General features: G+C 43.6%; 1 protein-coding gene across 1 annotated transcript; it reads left to right on the top strand.

Annotated features, from left to right (window-relative positions):
• The first annotated feature begins 9,194 nt into the window (after positions 1 to 9,194).
• On the top strand, positions 9,195 to 15,915 carry CCK (cholecystokinin). Its single transcript, XM_023919378.2, has 3 exons — positions 9,195 to 9,362; positions 10,822 to 11,079; positions 15,110 to 15,915. Exons 2-3 carry the CDS (start codon positions 10,824 to 10,826, stop codon positions 15,244 to 15,246), a joined length of 393 nt encoding a protein of 130 aa, XP_023775146.1. The 5' UTR covers positions 9,195 to 9,362; positions 10,822 to 10,823; the 3' UTR covers positions 15,247 to 15,915.

Raw genomic sequence — 15,915 nt, 5'->3', positions numbered from 1 at the left:
GATTCAGAAGCCTCCAATCCATCTGCACTTAACCATCAGTGACAAAGCTTCAACATGTCTACATCACTGCAACAAATGGCTTGTGGGCCCCTACTTCACCAGGTCATTCTTTATAACAACTTACTCTAGGCACATTGCAGCAGGCCTCAACAAGACAAACTATTATCAGCAATAAAGTCCAGTTGGGGATTTTTCTTTCCATTTTGTTTTGAATAAAATATTAACTGCCAGACAGTGCTATAGGCTCTCTACTTGGCCTTAGTGAGGCCTCATCTGGAGTAGTGTCAGTTCTGGGCTCCTCAGTATAAGAAAGACAAGGAGCTACTGGAGAGGGTCCAGTGGATGTCCACAAGGATAATTAGGGGGCTGAAGCATCTCTTATGATGAGAGACTGCAGGGGCTGGGCCTGTTCAGTCTGGAGAAGAGCAGACTGAGAAGAGATCTCGTTCATGTATATAAATATCTTAAAGGTAAGTGCCAAGAAGATGGTGTCTGACTTTTTTCAGCGGTGTCCCACAACAGGACAAGGAACAGTAGACATGAACTAAACCACAGTAAGTTCCACCTCAGCATGAGGAAAAACTTCTTTACATTGAGGGAGGCACAGCACCGAACATGTCTGTCCAGGGAGGGCATGGGATCTCACTCTCTGGAGACACTCTAAACCCTCCTGGATGTGTTCCTGTGTCACCTGCTTGACAGGGGGTTGGACCAGATATCTGCAGAGGTCCCTTCCAACCCTACCAATTCTGTGAAATAGCAATAAAAGCTCTTGCAAAGCTCTCAATTCTATAACCCTTCCCAGTGCATTTTAATATGAAATATCTTGTACTCTCTGTGAAAGTTAAAATCAATTTTGGCATGGAAAAAACATGCATACCAGTGTTCAGCTTAAGATGAAAAAAGAAAAGGATGAGGAAAGAATCAGTGACAAGAATGCTGACATGGACTGGAAAGAAAAAAATTGTGCCAAGGGAACCTCCATTATCACCTTTCTGACCTCACACACTCACACCCACCCACACACACATATATATATAACTTAGCCTTAATGAGCAATTGGCTTTTGACAGTGTTCTAAAGGAGCAGGATTTGACCCTTAATCAAAATCTGGTCAAATCTTATCCACAAATTATATTAGAAATATATAAAAAAAAAAGAATGTAGCATGAAACATGGCTACTCCCATGCTCCACAGCACAGTCTGGAAGGATCTGTGGTTGCTACTATCCTGACAAGACGTCTGTCATGCTGCTCTGGTCATCAACTCCATCAAGGAACAGCACACAGATTTTTGCCCGTCTCTTTTTCCTCTCTTGGTGGAAATCTCTTGTGAACATATTTCACAGAGAAAAGAAAAGTATACTCACCTGAAGTGTAGCATCACTGAAGAGCTGTACTCTGTCTGAGCCATGCTTGGGGGCTTGGACAGAAACACTGTTCACTGTTGAATATCACAGTCAAGGAAAGCAGTATAAAAATAATGAAAATCAAGGTAAATAATAAATAATTAATTTGTACCAAAAAAAAAATAAATCCAAATTTTGTCTTTCCAGCAAGAGCATAATTGTCATAAAAAAATGATCAATTTAATTTTTGTTAGTCTTACAGAAAGTTCTTAGCTCTTTGTTTTAGCTAGCAATGAAAATATAAACAGGTGAATAAAAATTCACCAGATAAATAAGTATTCAGGAATTATTCCTGCTTACAAATACAAAAAAATAAATAGATTGAGATCTACATTTCCATTTTATTGTGCAGTTGTAGTAATTATAATAATAGCATTTTTTAATGATTAAAGGATTGTCTTTGAAACAATTTAGGATAGTGACTCAAACTCATAAAAGTAAAGAGTTTTTTTAGGCAAAACCAACAAACCAACCTGAGCTTATCTCTCTGATATGTTAAAATATATCTGAAGCATTATACATTCATATACATATGCATTACATATACATATACATTGTGAAGCATGGGCTTTATATTCAATAGTGTCCTATGATCTGGTGACCAATTCCACTTCAAAATGTTTTGACCAAACAGTTTATCATTGTATTATTTATGGCTGGAGATGATACAGTGCATTCTGATAGACTGGTAACCCACTTGAAATCTTTGCCCCTCAAGCCTGAAGAGATTTGACAGAGTTTTCCTGGAAATAAGGATCTGAGAGCACGTTGTTCATGACCTGAACTCTTTCATGAGGATGTCACACATTGGCAGCCCAACAATGCCAGCTGGTGGCATGTTCCACAAGAGTACCATCAGATCCAGCACGACACTGGCATGGATGAGCACTTCAGCATGGGCCATCCTGACCAAGTAGCCAACAACCACGTAACAGAGCCTCCCTGCATCCAAACAGTGGATGCTGGGCTGTACTGCCAGAACAAGAGGACAATATGTACAGCCTTTATGAGGCTGATGGCTATAAAGCACCTGCATTGCTGTCCTCCCACTGGCATTATCTCCCAAAGAACTGTGTCCTCACACAGAACCCCAGCAATCATGTGAGCAGCTAGGTCATGTCACTGAATCCCCAAAAATACGAAATGTATGTCACCATGCAGGCAACCACCACCATTAATCAGATCAGGACAAAAGTGTGATGGCTGCACTAGGGGACACCCAGTCTGCTCCTCTCAAACACAAATTGGGGCAGGTGCCTGACTCCCCTAGCTCAGCTCAACTCCAGCAGGCTGCTCCTGACAGTAAGCAGTGTATATCAAGGCTTGTCTGCTTCCAAAGAATCACTCCCCTTAGCTTTAGTTGTCCTGTCTGGGTGATGATTCTTGTCTGTTGTGGATTCATAGAATCATTAAGGTTGAAAAAGACCTTTAAGATCAAGATGTACATCAATATGTGTTCTTAGTCCCCAGTGCTTTCAGAATACATTTATACCTAATAATTCAGAAAAAAAATAAATCTCAGTTTAGAAGAGTTTTGTCTCTTTTTTTTAAGGGAAGGCTCACTCACTAAGGGACAGAAGGGAGATTTTTTAAGAGCTCTGAGTTAACTGTTTCCTTTTCCCCAGAGTTTGAAGATGTCGGACAGTTTGAAACAATTTGACCTCCTGGAGGTTATGGTTATGATAATGATATGGTGGTCACAGAGGTAAGGTGTTTCTGAACATGGTAATACTAGGGCACAAATAAGAAAGCGCTGGACATGGCACACAACACATAACCCTCCCTCACTACATCCAGGAGATATTGCTGGGCAATCAGTGTTAGAGCAGCCTTGTCAAAAGTGGGGAATGTTGGCTTCATCCAGTGGGCAATTTCTAGGACTTCTAAGTGTCTTCTAAGTGTCTTGTATCAAGTTCCTTTCTTCAGCTCACTGCAAGGCAATCAGAGTTGGTATCCAAAGAACACTGTTATTTTTTAATTCCATTCTAACCAATCAAAACAACTGTGTGGCACTTACACCTTCCATGGATGTTTCTGGCATTTCTATTTAAATAGGAATTGTCAGAATAACAATTCATATTTTGCATCCAGGTTAATCGAATTTGCTTCCATATTACGAAGAATAATTTAACAGCAGAAGTGAAATAACAAGACTTTAGCTGTCCTATCTACTTACACATCAAACAAAAATACTGTTTCTTGTGAAGGACACTAAAAAAGCCCTTATTGGCTGTCAGGTCTGTCAAGTGTCAAATTACTTTGCTATTCTTACATCCTGATTCTAGTTTTAGCATAGATGAAAACGTGCAAATATTTGAAGACAAAATGCTAAAATGTTATACTTGCTATTTATAGAACTTCCTTTTTTAGGTTTTAAATTGTTTGACAAACTTGATTACTGAAATATTCACCTTTCCAAAGAGAGTAGTGTTGAACAAACAGTGTCTCCTACAGCATTCTGTTAATTCCACATGGTGGAAAAGACAATTTTGTCCAGGTCCAGGCAGAGAGGTGGGGAGCACATATGAAAAGCACAAAGTATTTTGAAAGGTACAATAAATTTCCTTTCTGTAGTAGTCTATTTTCATAATAAATTAATTAATACATATATTAAAGTGTGCTGGACTGGCTTCTCCTACATAATTATAAAAGGAAAGATTAATTATGGAATAAAGTGTAATTGTCTAAACCATAAACAATGCCATCAGATTCCAGTATCTGTGAATAAGTATTTTAGTTTGACAGTATATAGCACTATCACAGCTCCTTGCCCAAAAAAAATATCTGATGAAGCAGGTACTTCAAGTCTGAATAGCAGGGGACTCAAGGTCTGTTAGAAACTTCTCTGGAGAAGGCCAAGGACTCTCCTGGGATGCATGACATATATCTGAGGTAACAACAAGCAAGAGAAGCTCCAGCATAACTCTTAGAGTGCTGCCGAAAGCACAGAGAATTTGCCAGCAGCAGGCACTTCGCGTATCTCTATTACTTTTATCTAGCACAATGATTTCCATTTTCAGCTTGCACAAAAGCCCCTATGCTGCAGTCCATTTGGAAGATACAAACTGCAAGTTCCCACAGAAAATCAGGTTGGTCTTTCAGAGAGGAAAACAAACAAACACATGAAAAAGATGCAAAAAAGCAAGTGATTTGGGATTGGGTGGTCTCACAGAAAGTGACTGCGTTTTTTTCTGTTACACTTTGCCATGCCTTCTGGAAACAACAGGGAACAAAATCTGGAGACATCACACAAGTTTTCCAATTGATCTATAAGGAGCTTGCATACCAAGCTGCCTGATTATCATGGGACATGGGTCAAAATCTGATTTTCTAAAAAATCCAGCCCTTCTCCTTGGAAAAGGGATCGTTCCTCTTATTTTCCTTCTTTACACAACTGCAGGATAGTGGGTAATTATAACTACAATCCGTGAATTTACATTAGTGCACATAGTTCACACCAGGAGTACCTTTTTGGAACAGACTTCTTTACTGTGGGACTGGTGAGGCACTGGCACAGGTGAGAACCTGGTCTAGTGGGAGGTGTCCTTGCCCATGGCAGGGGAGTTGGAACAAGATGATCTTCAAGCTCCCTTCCAACCCAAGCCAGTTTATTTTACTATGATTATTCTCACTTGATGCTCTGTTGTTTCCATTGCAGAGCAGTCTGTGAGTGCTCAAACATCCTCAGCACCAGCTCTGCTGATCTGCTTCTATGGGACCCTTCTTTAGGTATATTAGTCAGGGACTAATATATTGGTCTGAGGTACTGCTCTGTGAAAGGAGGTCAGAACTCTTCAGGCAGAGGACCCAGATCCCTTACTGGTGGTCATTTGCCCAAAACCAAAATTTCTCACTTAGTTTTTGTGTTGGCTCTAAGCAGAATTCACGTTCCTCTCAAGTGGGAGTAAAGAGACTGCCATTAAAGCATTTACACAGAAATTACTGAATTAAAATTAAAAATATTTGGAAAAACAAAATACCAAAAATTTAACCTCTGAATCAATACCCACAAAAATAGCAGAATGACATGTTGTCTTACAATATATTCTCTATTTTACATCTACAATTCATGCATTTGGTCCTAATAATCTGTTCACTAATTTGTCTGTTAATTCCAGAAAACCATACTGTTCCCTTCCTTGCTATCCTCTGCCAATTATTCCTACTCATTTTAATCCTCCAGAGTGACACTCCATCATCTTCACATTAAAAAAAAAACCAAACAACAAAGAACCAAAAACATTAATTTGACTGAACATAACACTGAACATAACACAGAATATTACCTATTAGTGTCAGGGTCCAGATGGGAGTAAAAATGTCCTGCATAGTGATAATCAGAAAAAAATGTAATACTTAGGAACAAAAGAATGTATTTCTAGTCATGCACCTGGACATGAAGCCACCTGGTCCCACAGGGTGTCTCCAAGGCTGTGTCTCCAAGCTTGCTGCCACTGCCACTCACCTGCAGGCTCTGCTCCAGCTCTCAGCAGAGGGACAGGGACCTGAGCACCATGGCTTGTGCTCTAACTATTGGTGCCAGCCATTTTCATGGCAGGACAGACATAAGGAAATCTCTCCATCCCTCTGTTCTCATCCTGCCTTCCTGCTTCAAAACTCCCAGCTTTGTGCTGGCATAGCACAAAATGTAGGCTTAACCATACACACTCTTCTGCCACCTCAGCTAAACAGGAGAAAACCTTTGGCAGATAAATAGAGAAAGCAATTCAGGATAGAGGTGTCTTGATTGTCAGGGGGAAAGGTTACAGAAACTCAAATTTTTTAAACACACTCTTGCCAGAAAACAAATTTTTAAAAGCCTGCAGTACCTAAACTATGGCATCTTTCAGCTTCCTCCTCAGGGAGGTATCTATGTTAGCATTTACTGCATTGCAGGGTTCACCTCAGGTTTAAATTTGTTTTGCATATATTATTGGATTCTTGCAATATCACTCAAGCTTTGGTGCAGTCAAAGCACTTTCCTTCCTGGAGATCTAAGGCTCAAGGCTTGTGTTAGGGCAGCCTCTGTGTCACCCCAGCTGTGATGGTGGCACAAGGCCCTGCTGTGGCTGACACTCTACAATCCATGGCACACACCTGGGCCCAGCACCTGACAGAAACACCGCACCTGGAACCTAGAGGTCACTGCAAACTAAATCCCAATTCTTTCCTTTTGTGCCACATCAAAAAGTAAAGTATTATACAGTCTGAGTTTCTGTAGGCAACTCACCTCAGAGTCCTGCTGTCGTATTTGCTCATACTGAGCAGAATTTCTGGTCTTCTATCTCTGCTCAAAACAATTCTAAAATGCCATTAATTAACATATATTTACTGAGGACTGAAACTTTCCTACAACTTCAAACTGTCACTGAAGAAAAAATGAGTAAGTCAGAAAATAATCACCAAAGACTGTACATGCAGGTATTGAGGAACTCAATCAGGAAAATCCAGTGTTCAAAAGTCAATTACCCAGGCTATAGATTGTGCAGCACTGCTAACTTCAGCAACTTGACATCATTCTTGTTTTCCGTATTACATTTCATATGGTATTGCCCTTCTGTCTGTTCATGAGCACAGTTAGGGAGCTTGGTTGTAAACCAGCACAGGTTGTCACACATATGCACACACATACACACTCCCTCTCACTCCATTTGCCCAATCCTGGATGTATTTATAAGTGAACTGATACTCCAAATCAGCTCAATGTAAACGTAGTGTGTATTTGTTCAACCAGGCTAATATGTCAGACTTAAATGCCTGCATTTATATCTGTCTGATATGAATTATGCATGAGCATATATTAGCAAGCGCGCTCTCTCTTCTGTTAAGCTTTGAGCTGGTCCCTTGGGAACTCATTATCTACAGTGGGTTTCACAAGGGCTTGATGTGACTCTACCAGAATTGTTATTATACCTTCCCAGAAAGCCTGTGATACTCTTCCCAGACACCTACAGTTCAATTCAGAGTCGACTATTCAATTGTCTAATAGCAGTGAGTATTTTTCTCACTGAGCCAAAGTAGTGAAATTGAATTATCTGGAATATTACCGGCTTTTTTTTTTTTTTTCCAGAGACAGACAGAGCCATTGGACAGATACTGCTGGAATAATTTCAGGGCTGTTCCTTTCCCTGGCAACCTGCTTCGATTAACTTTTCCCTTTTCAAAAGAGGTTTTCATTTCGCTTTTTTTTTTCTTTTAAACACTTCGGGATGGCGGCTCTGCCCGATGCCAGCGCCGATGTGGGAGATGAAAGGCAGCCGGCAGCTCAGGTGCCTTATCCCGCTCGGCAGCCCCGTGCCAGCCGCTGGGAGGCGGTGAGAGAGCTGCTCCCCCCGCCACCTCCGAGCCTCCCACCGCCCGGGGACCCGGGAGCCGCTCCATCCCTCTGCCGCCCGTCCCGCCCCGTCAGCTCCGGCTCCTCAGCTCGGGCACCGCTGGCCGTGGGCAGCCAGGGCTGCCGGGGCTGAGGAGGTGGCGGCAGGGTGTCTTTTCCCACGTCCCGCCGCGGGATTTGGTGCCTTTTCCGTGGATCTCCGTCCCCGGCGCCGCTGGATCTCCCCGGGCCGCGGCGCCCTCTGCGGGCCGCACCGGGAAGGGCGATGTGAGGCCGTGCGCTGCGGAAGGACGGGAGCCGCGCATTTCCCGCCCAGGAGCCCTGGGTTAAGGGGTTGAGAGCCCACACCACCCCTGTGCCCTGCCTAGGTGGGTCGGAGCCCTCTCGGCTGGCGCTTGGGCACGGCCAGGCCGATGCTCCGAAGCCCCGCACGGTCCGCGCAGCACAGGCGGCTCCCAGCCGAGCCTCGGGGCTGCCCCGCTCCCGTCCCGGACAGGGAGAAGAAACCTACCCACTCGCTTCCCTCCAAACTGTAAACTTTAAGGCACAGATTCGGCACCAAGCCGCCTGGGCCCAGCGCTGGGTCCGAGGAGCGGCTGCTCCCGGGGGATGAGCTGCGCAGGGTTTGGGTGGCCCCAGCCCGCCCTGCCCGTCCCTCCGCGGCCTCGGCGGGGCAGCCCGGGCTGGAGGGCGCTTCCTCCATCCCCCGAGCAGCAGGAGGAGGCAGGGAGGGAGAGTGGCCGGGACACCTGGCGAGCATCGCCTCAGGGCAGCAGCGGCCCGGCCGAGGGCGCGGGAAGGGACGGCGGTCCCTGCAGCGGCCGGGGGAGACTCTGGGGTATTTCTGTTCTCAGGGACGGAAAACCACGCCAAAAGCATCTCCATCCATGGCTTTCTGCGGTGATCGTCCGTGGCTTTCTATTTTTCTTTTCTTTTTAAACAAAATTGGTGTCCCGTCTTCCCGAGCAGATGTTTGGAAGAGCCTAGGAGCGGAAAGGGAGGATGGAGGAATTTGTGCCTCCGGGATCAGGTCGCAGGAGAAGGGAACCCAGCGCCGCAGACCCCGCTCCTGCCGCCGCCGGTGAAAGCGCGGCCAGGCCGAGCCCTCCCGCCTGCGGGCGGCTCCCGACGGCCGGGGCTGCCGGTGCTGGGGGCTCCACCTGGAGCCTCTGGCCGGGGCGGGAGGTGCGGGCATAGCCCCGGTCAGGAGCATTTTACTTGCCCAGCTGCAAGCCAGCCGGGGTTTCCAGCTCCTTCGTGCCCAGGCGAGCGCTTCCCTCCGGAGGGAGCCGGGAGCGGCCGTCGGGGGAAGGGGAGCCCCGCGGAGCCCGCACTCCCCCGCACCCCGCGGCGCCGGCCGGCCATGGGGAGGGAAGGAGCCGCGCTCCCCCCGTGCAGCGCACACAGCCCCGCTGCCGGGCCCCGGGCGGGGGAGGCGGCAGCGGGGGGCTGAGCGGGCGGGGGCCCCGGCTGCGTCAGAGATGTGTAAACACCGCAGCGGTGCCCGCCGCTATTTAAGGGGCCGAAGCTGAGTCTCCCCCGACTTCCCTGCTTGGGCACACAGCCGAGGACTCGCTGCTCCCAGCTCGAGCGGGACCTTGGAAAAGCGCAGCGGAAAGGTAGGGAGCGCCTCTTCTGACGGCACCACTGCTGAGGGTGGGGAGGCAAAGGGGATGGGGATGCCTGGCGCTTAGCTGTGCGGCAGCTCCGAGAGCCTGTGCTCTGTGCCGGGGGAAACGCTTCCCGGCGGGGAGGAGAATTCCAGCCGCTCCCTCCCGATGAGCGCCGAGCCCAGCGCGGGGAGCGGTGAGCAGGGAAGGGAACCGCTGGGAGGCTGGGAAGGGAACCGGCCAGCAGCGGGGAGAAGTGGGCTTTGGAGACCCTAGCAAGGACGTGAATGCTTAGATGTGTGTATATTTATTTATATGGATGTGTGTAAAAAATACAGGACTCGGGACAGCTGAAAGGGTGCAATGTACCTTGGGTTTCTAAGTACCCAGACCTAGATGGGTACATCACTAATAACCACGTTGGAGTGACATTTCAACTTTCTTCACTCATCTCCTGAGAATATTTTAAAACCCCCATGTCTTATTTACTGTGAATTATTTCGATCTAGTGTATGTGTTGAGCAAATAAACTTAATTTTATCCCCTTTAAAATTTAAAGGTTGTGTTAAGTGTACTGTTAAAGAACTGAAGCAGCTCAAAAAATCTCACCTAGCTGAGATAATCCATGTGTATATATAAATTAAAATTACCCCCGCAGCATGAAATATTAGGTAGTTTGTTTCCTGTAAGAATTGAGAGTAATTTCACTGTTTCCAGGAAAAAATATCATTACAGCTTATGTGATAAAACGATTCAGTAAACCATCATTGTTTTGTTTAGTACCCATTTAAGAAAGCAGTAGAAATCTAAATTCTCTGTTTAATATGAAGAAGATTATTAGTTTCACTTTTTTTCTTACAGCTTTTAACTATACAGCTTTTACCACTCCAGCTATTAGATCAAATGCTTTGGGGCAGCAGGAGTATTAGATTTTTTTTTCTTTCACTGGGGCAAGTTTTTGGTTTTTTCTTCCTTTTGTGTATGATGAGATGAAACCTCTTGAATGCTAAAGTTCAAATCAATGAAGGTTGGTAGAATAAAGACTCTTCATAGAACTTGTCAAAACTGATTATCTGTAATAACAGCGGGGTTTTAATGCAATAGCAAAATACTGGAATGTTTGAATCATGAGTTTCTTTACAGAGATGTATACAAGTCCCTCAAGCTTTTTTATGAAATACAGCTTCCAAAGAAAGAAAAGAAGTAAGAATTGGGTAGATCAGGGAGATACAGCACATACTAGGCTGGAAGAAACAAAGTTAATTACCTGTACCTTCCTCTTTAGCAAGGATATTTAGCTATCCACATATGTGTTTTCCAACTTAAGACAGATCTCACAGTTAAAAACACCCAGCACAAGCCCTGGTTTGCTCCAAAGCCAGCATCCCCAATGGAAGATGGGTTTAGGGATTGCACAAAGTGTAGTAAATCTGGTCACGTAACAGCCCGCTGTCCCTTTTCTCCCCAGCAATGTACAGCGGGCTATGCATCTGCGTGTTCCTCGCTGTGCTCTCGCTGAGCTCCTTTGGACAGCAAACTCGGGGCTCACACGATGGCAATCCTCTGCCTGCTGAGCTGGAGCAGAGCCTGACAGAACATCAGCGGCACTCCCGCGCTCCGTCGTCTGCCGGGCCACTGAAATCCCTGCCGCGGCTGGATGCGAGCGGCGACCAAAGAGCCAGCATCGGCGCCTTGCTGGCCAAGTATCTCCAGCAAGCCAGAAAAGGTACTGGTTACAGCCTGCTTCTGTGCCACTGGGATTTCCTGCAGGGGTTCCTAGGAGTTGAGATAACCCTGTCATCATCTCATGTGAATTCCTAGAGAAGACAGGATTTAGATTTTGCTTGGTTATCCTTGAAGGAGACAGCATTCCTAATGCTCTCTCCAAAATCCCTCCCAAAAAAAGGATTTATTTGTAGCAGCCTCTGACTGAGAGTCATATAAAGATAAGTGGAGAAAATGTCACCCACCTCTTGGGTTATAGTCCAGCTTTTATTTTTAACTATTTTCATTGCCTTCTTATATTGGTGGTATTTTCAGTATGCTGTATCTCAGATAAAGAGCTATGTTTTCTTTAAAGTTTTTAATTTAGTTAAAATCCTCTCTCCCTCCCTCTATTAAAGCTAGAAGAGCAGGAAAACTTTTCTGAGGATAAATGCAGACCAAAGCTAGTCTTACCTCAGGCAGAAATCCCTCTACCAGGGAAATATTCTGAGTATTGGATTTTTTATATATTTGTTCCCAGAGGAAATTGCAATAGCATGAAAGCTTTCAAAACACAGAATTCGTATTTATTAGTGCAATAATTAAAAGCAATGAGAAGTAAAATCTTCAACACACATAGATTCCTGGTAGATTATTGGTCTCAGGCAGCCTGGGAGCACAACCTTGCAGTTATCTAAAACCCCCATGGCACTGTGTAATAAGGACATGAAGATGCAGTAGAGCAATGGGATTACAGGGCATCCTTATAATGAGATTTATTAGTCACTCAAGGAAGCAATTGTATTACATAAGAGAAAGGTGTCAGCTGGGATAGCTTTACTCTTACAGAATATATTTTACATAGGCAGAAAAACATGCCATCAATGCTACCAGTAAAAATGATGGCTTAAAATCACTGACCACTGCAACTTCCCCAGGAAGACATTTTCCCTTTTGAGCTGTCTCATCTCTCTATTGCTCTGTGTCTCAATGGAGTAACACCATGGGCAGCCTAATTGCTGTGGCCTTTTGGCTGCCAACCTCAACGAGAGCCACCAGAGAAATTTTGTTTACTCATGAGAGCTTCAGTCCAGCCTTTGCCTTGTTCTACACGGAAAAGACATCTAAGAAGGAAAGAGGGTTTCAAGAGAAGCCAGTAATTAGGATTAGGATTACCTGGCTATACAGACATTGAGAAATAAATTCACACCCAGCCCCAGACTGTGCTTAGGATAAAGTTCACTTTATATAAGTAAGAACTTTCTCCACATAATACAGATCATTTAACCCTCCCCTCTTGACAGCTTCCTTGCTGACCTCTGTGCTAGGCAAAGTCCTGTGCTTATCTGTGATGGTGGTCTGCAATTAAGAGATGCCACATCTGGCTTTGTGCATTATATATGCAGCCATACACACTCCTCTGTGTACTCAGAGCACAGCCAAACCAGAAACAACAGAAAAATGAATCACTGTCAATAGTGCCTGAAGGATTTCATCTCATGTTAGCAATTTGCACAATGTCCATTAAGGAACTTCTAGCAGCAATTCTAAGGAATTGTTCTTGCAATTTAATGAAAAGATAATAAAGATACGAAATTCCACAATTCAGTGCTACACTTAAGGCTGTTAAAGAACAATGTCACTGCTGGAGTCTGCAAAGCAGAATCCACATTACCTTTCCCCAGCACAGTCATTGTTGCCCATCCACATGGAAACTGAATTCCTTATAGTTTATGTATCCATTATATTCTCTTAAATATGTGGCTGATATTTCCAAATAGATTAACCAGATAAAGAAAAATTTTAGATTGTCTTTTTCTGTAAATATTAATATGAGGGACAATTTCCTGCATATGTGTTATTGACATATATAATTACTTTTAAAAGATTCTGGAAGCAAATTGTGAGATTCTGGTGATGTGACTAGGCTAGTTGGACTCTAGTTTCTAGATGTAGTTGCTGATTACAGGAGAGAAAAATCACAGGAAAAACAGTACTTACCTTCTTTATAACATATACACAGTGTTCCTGTCAAAATATTATATTCTCATTTAATGTAAAGACTCTGGGCAGTACTTCAGAAATCTCTGCAGAACACTCACAACTACTGTATTAGTCACCTGTCTAAACCATAATAACCACTGGAAAATTCCATGTGGGGGGAAGGAGAAGCTGGGCTTTTGTTAGTGTTGGCAGTCACCTGTAGTGGTGCTTGCCCTCCTGATTAATAGAAAGGCTGGTTTTCAAAGTATTTCTAGTTAAAACAGCACAAGAGCTAAGTGCTCTCAAGGGCTTAGGGATTGATGGCAGCCCTGTAGCTGAACTGCTACAAATTTGAATATGTTTGTCATACACTGATTCTGCAGTTCCCACATGACATCTCTAGTGGGTTGAGGAAAGGTAATTAAGGTGCTGTTAGGAAATTTGTGACCCAGGCTTTCAATTATGTTCATCTGCAGGCTTTCAGCTTGAATCTGGCACCATGTAGAAGAGATGTTGTAGCTCTCAAGCCAGTGACAAGCACATTTAATGTCCTCTAAGGAGCCCTTGACTGGCCAGAGAGCCACCAGGGGAGCCTTTACAGCCCTCAGGTCACGGCAGGCTCAGAAGTCTCTTAAGCACCAACATCTGAGTGATGGTTTTGTGCTGCCTGAGCCCTGCCTGATTATTGTGCTAAGGAGCCATTGTCATTACCTTAATTACACTTTTTGGATTATGAATGTGAACTTCATGGAGTTTGAGCATTTAATGATAGACATTCTATTCTAGGGAAAATTAATTTTTTTGTCATTTTGTAATAGGTAAATGTCTTAAACATGGCTTTTTTAATGTGTGTACCTTCAACTCCCTGCACCCACTAACAAAGCAATGCAGTTGATTTTTGTATTACTGGGTCATGTTCATTATAAAGCATTACATGAGGAAGACCTTGAAATATAAAAGCACAGAGTCAACAGAGGTTTCTTCAAAACACAGGAAACTGAAAGTAAAGCAATTGTATAGATTTGGATATATGGAATTTCATTTGGGATCCTTTTCCTTTCTGATCAATTTAAGTATTCCTCAGTCTGCATTGAATACTAATATATTTAATCTGTCCCTTCCTCACTCAAAACTTAACTCCATCTAATCAATTATATCAGTTATATATCAATTTTGTCTGTTTTCAGGGAGTACAGAGAGACGTAATTTGCCTTCCCCTGTATTTTTTACTTACATCATGTGATGCTGTGGAAACAGGATTGCGGCCCATTTTTTAAAGTATAAATTCTCCTTGCAAAAGGTTTGTGTCTCTTTGATGCCTTAAACAAGGCATACAAAAGGATAAGACAAGTTCAGAAATCAGCATCTGACCCTGCTGTGAAAAGAATTATGAAGGCTTTGGATAAGCAATGAAAAGATCCCTGACATTGTAAAAAAACCCTCCATAATTCTAGCAATAGGTGTCTCCAACTGTGAATTCCAGACACAACTCTCTCCATTTCAGGACTATTCCCACTTTTCCACAAAACCTAAGATTCATAACTCTACCCTGCTTGTTACCAAATTTGCACTGTAAGAGCTCCTGTACTTACGTTTATGTCTTTTTAAGCAGCACAGGGCTGTGGTGTCTCAGGCTTGAGCCTTCTCTCAAGAGTTATTTTGCATGTAGAGCAGCTTTCCCAATATGAGCAGGCAAACATGGGACTTTATAGGAATAGTTAGAAATAGCTTGGACTCTCTCTCTCTCTCTGTCTAGTAAAATAGGAAGGAAAAAGGAAAAATCTAACTGTATTCTTTCCTGTCAGACAGGAGCAGAATGTTCCTGCAGCAGGAGTTAGCAAATGATCTGTTTATTTTGTGCTGAAAAAATCCAAGCTGCTTCCAGGACATTACTTATAAGGTTTCTATTGTTTTCCCCAGTGAAATGACAGTGGTGTTACATGGCCTGTATTAGGTCCATCTCAACTATTGCACACATCTGCTAATGAGCACAAGCCAGATCAGAACACGGGTGAACCTGGAAAATGTGTCCTCTTAACTCTCTGCTCTCCCAAATGCTTTTTCCTTAGGTTCCACTGGAAGATTCTCAGTTATGGGAAACAGGGTACAGAGCATTGATCCTACTCACAGGATAAATGACAGAGACTACATGGGCTGGATGGATTTTGGACGCCGCAGTGCTGAAGAATACGAGTATTCTTCCTGAAGAGCACCAAACTATAGCAACGAGCTAAAAAAAATATCACACTCCCATGTCTGTACAGAAAGAGATAAATCAATTTGTTGTCCTCTTCAAATCAGTGTTTTACAGTATTTAAAATCATGTATTTGGCATAAGTTTATCTGTAAGACTATACAATGCAATATATACATATGCAGAATTTTACAGAAAATGTTTTCTTTCTTTTGTGGTTTCTCATACATTGATCCTATATTAAAATGATTTCACTTATCCCTTCTTGTCCTGTCACTGCATGTTGCTGGGTGTCTTACTATAAAGAGAGGCAGCATAATGCCTTTATTTGGCACTGTAAATATATTCCATGGGTTGAATAGTCAGATTATCCACTTTTCAGAGAGATCTTGTGTCAGTCCCAATAGCTTTGAACTCTAGGGGACTTGTCCAAATATAAACACAGCAGCACAATGATGCCAGAGAAGACCAGCTATTTTCATGGTCACATTGTTTGCAAAGGACTGAGTTATACATTGAGCCCATATGTTTGCAGTGAACAGCCAACAGTGCTAAAACAGTGAAAAAGAGGAATGACACCAAAATATTTCATCATCCTGGCTTATTTGTTTTATGTTGTGAATTCAATGTGAAAGTTCTGCTGATGGCTACAAATCACAGAATAAACAGAGCATTCCCTGC

The sequence above is a fragment of the Cyanistes caeruleus genome, chromosome 1 (assembly GCF_971803275.1).
Source record: "Cyanistes caeruleus chromosome 1, bCyaCae1.hap1.1, whole genome shotgun sequence".
NCBI classification, from domain to species: Eukaryota; Metazoa; Chordata; class Aves; order Passeriformes; family Paridae; genus Cyanistes; species Cyanistes caeruleus.
This window is presented reverse-complemented; position numbering and strand designations above follow the sequence as displayed.

What these genes read in the sequence shown, in the direction of transcription:
- CCK (XM_023919378.2), top strand. Translation starts at nt 10,824, where the DNA reads ATGTACAGCGGGCTATGCATCTGCGTGTTCCTCGCTGTGCTCTCGCTG. An exon ending in TCTCCAGCAAGCCAGAAAAG is followed by an intron (nt 11,080 to 15,109) that starts GTACTGGTTACA and finishes CTTTTTCCTTAG; the next exon opens with GTTCCACTGGAAGATTCTCA.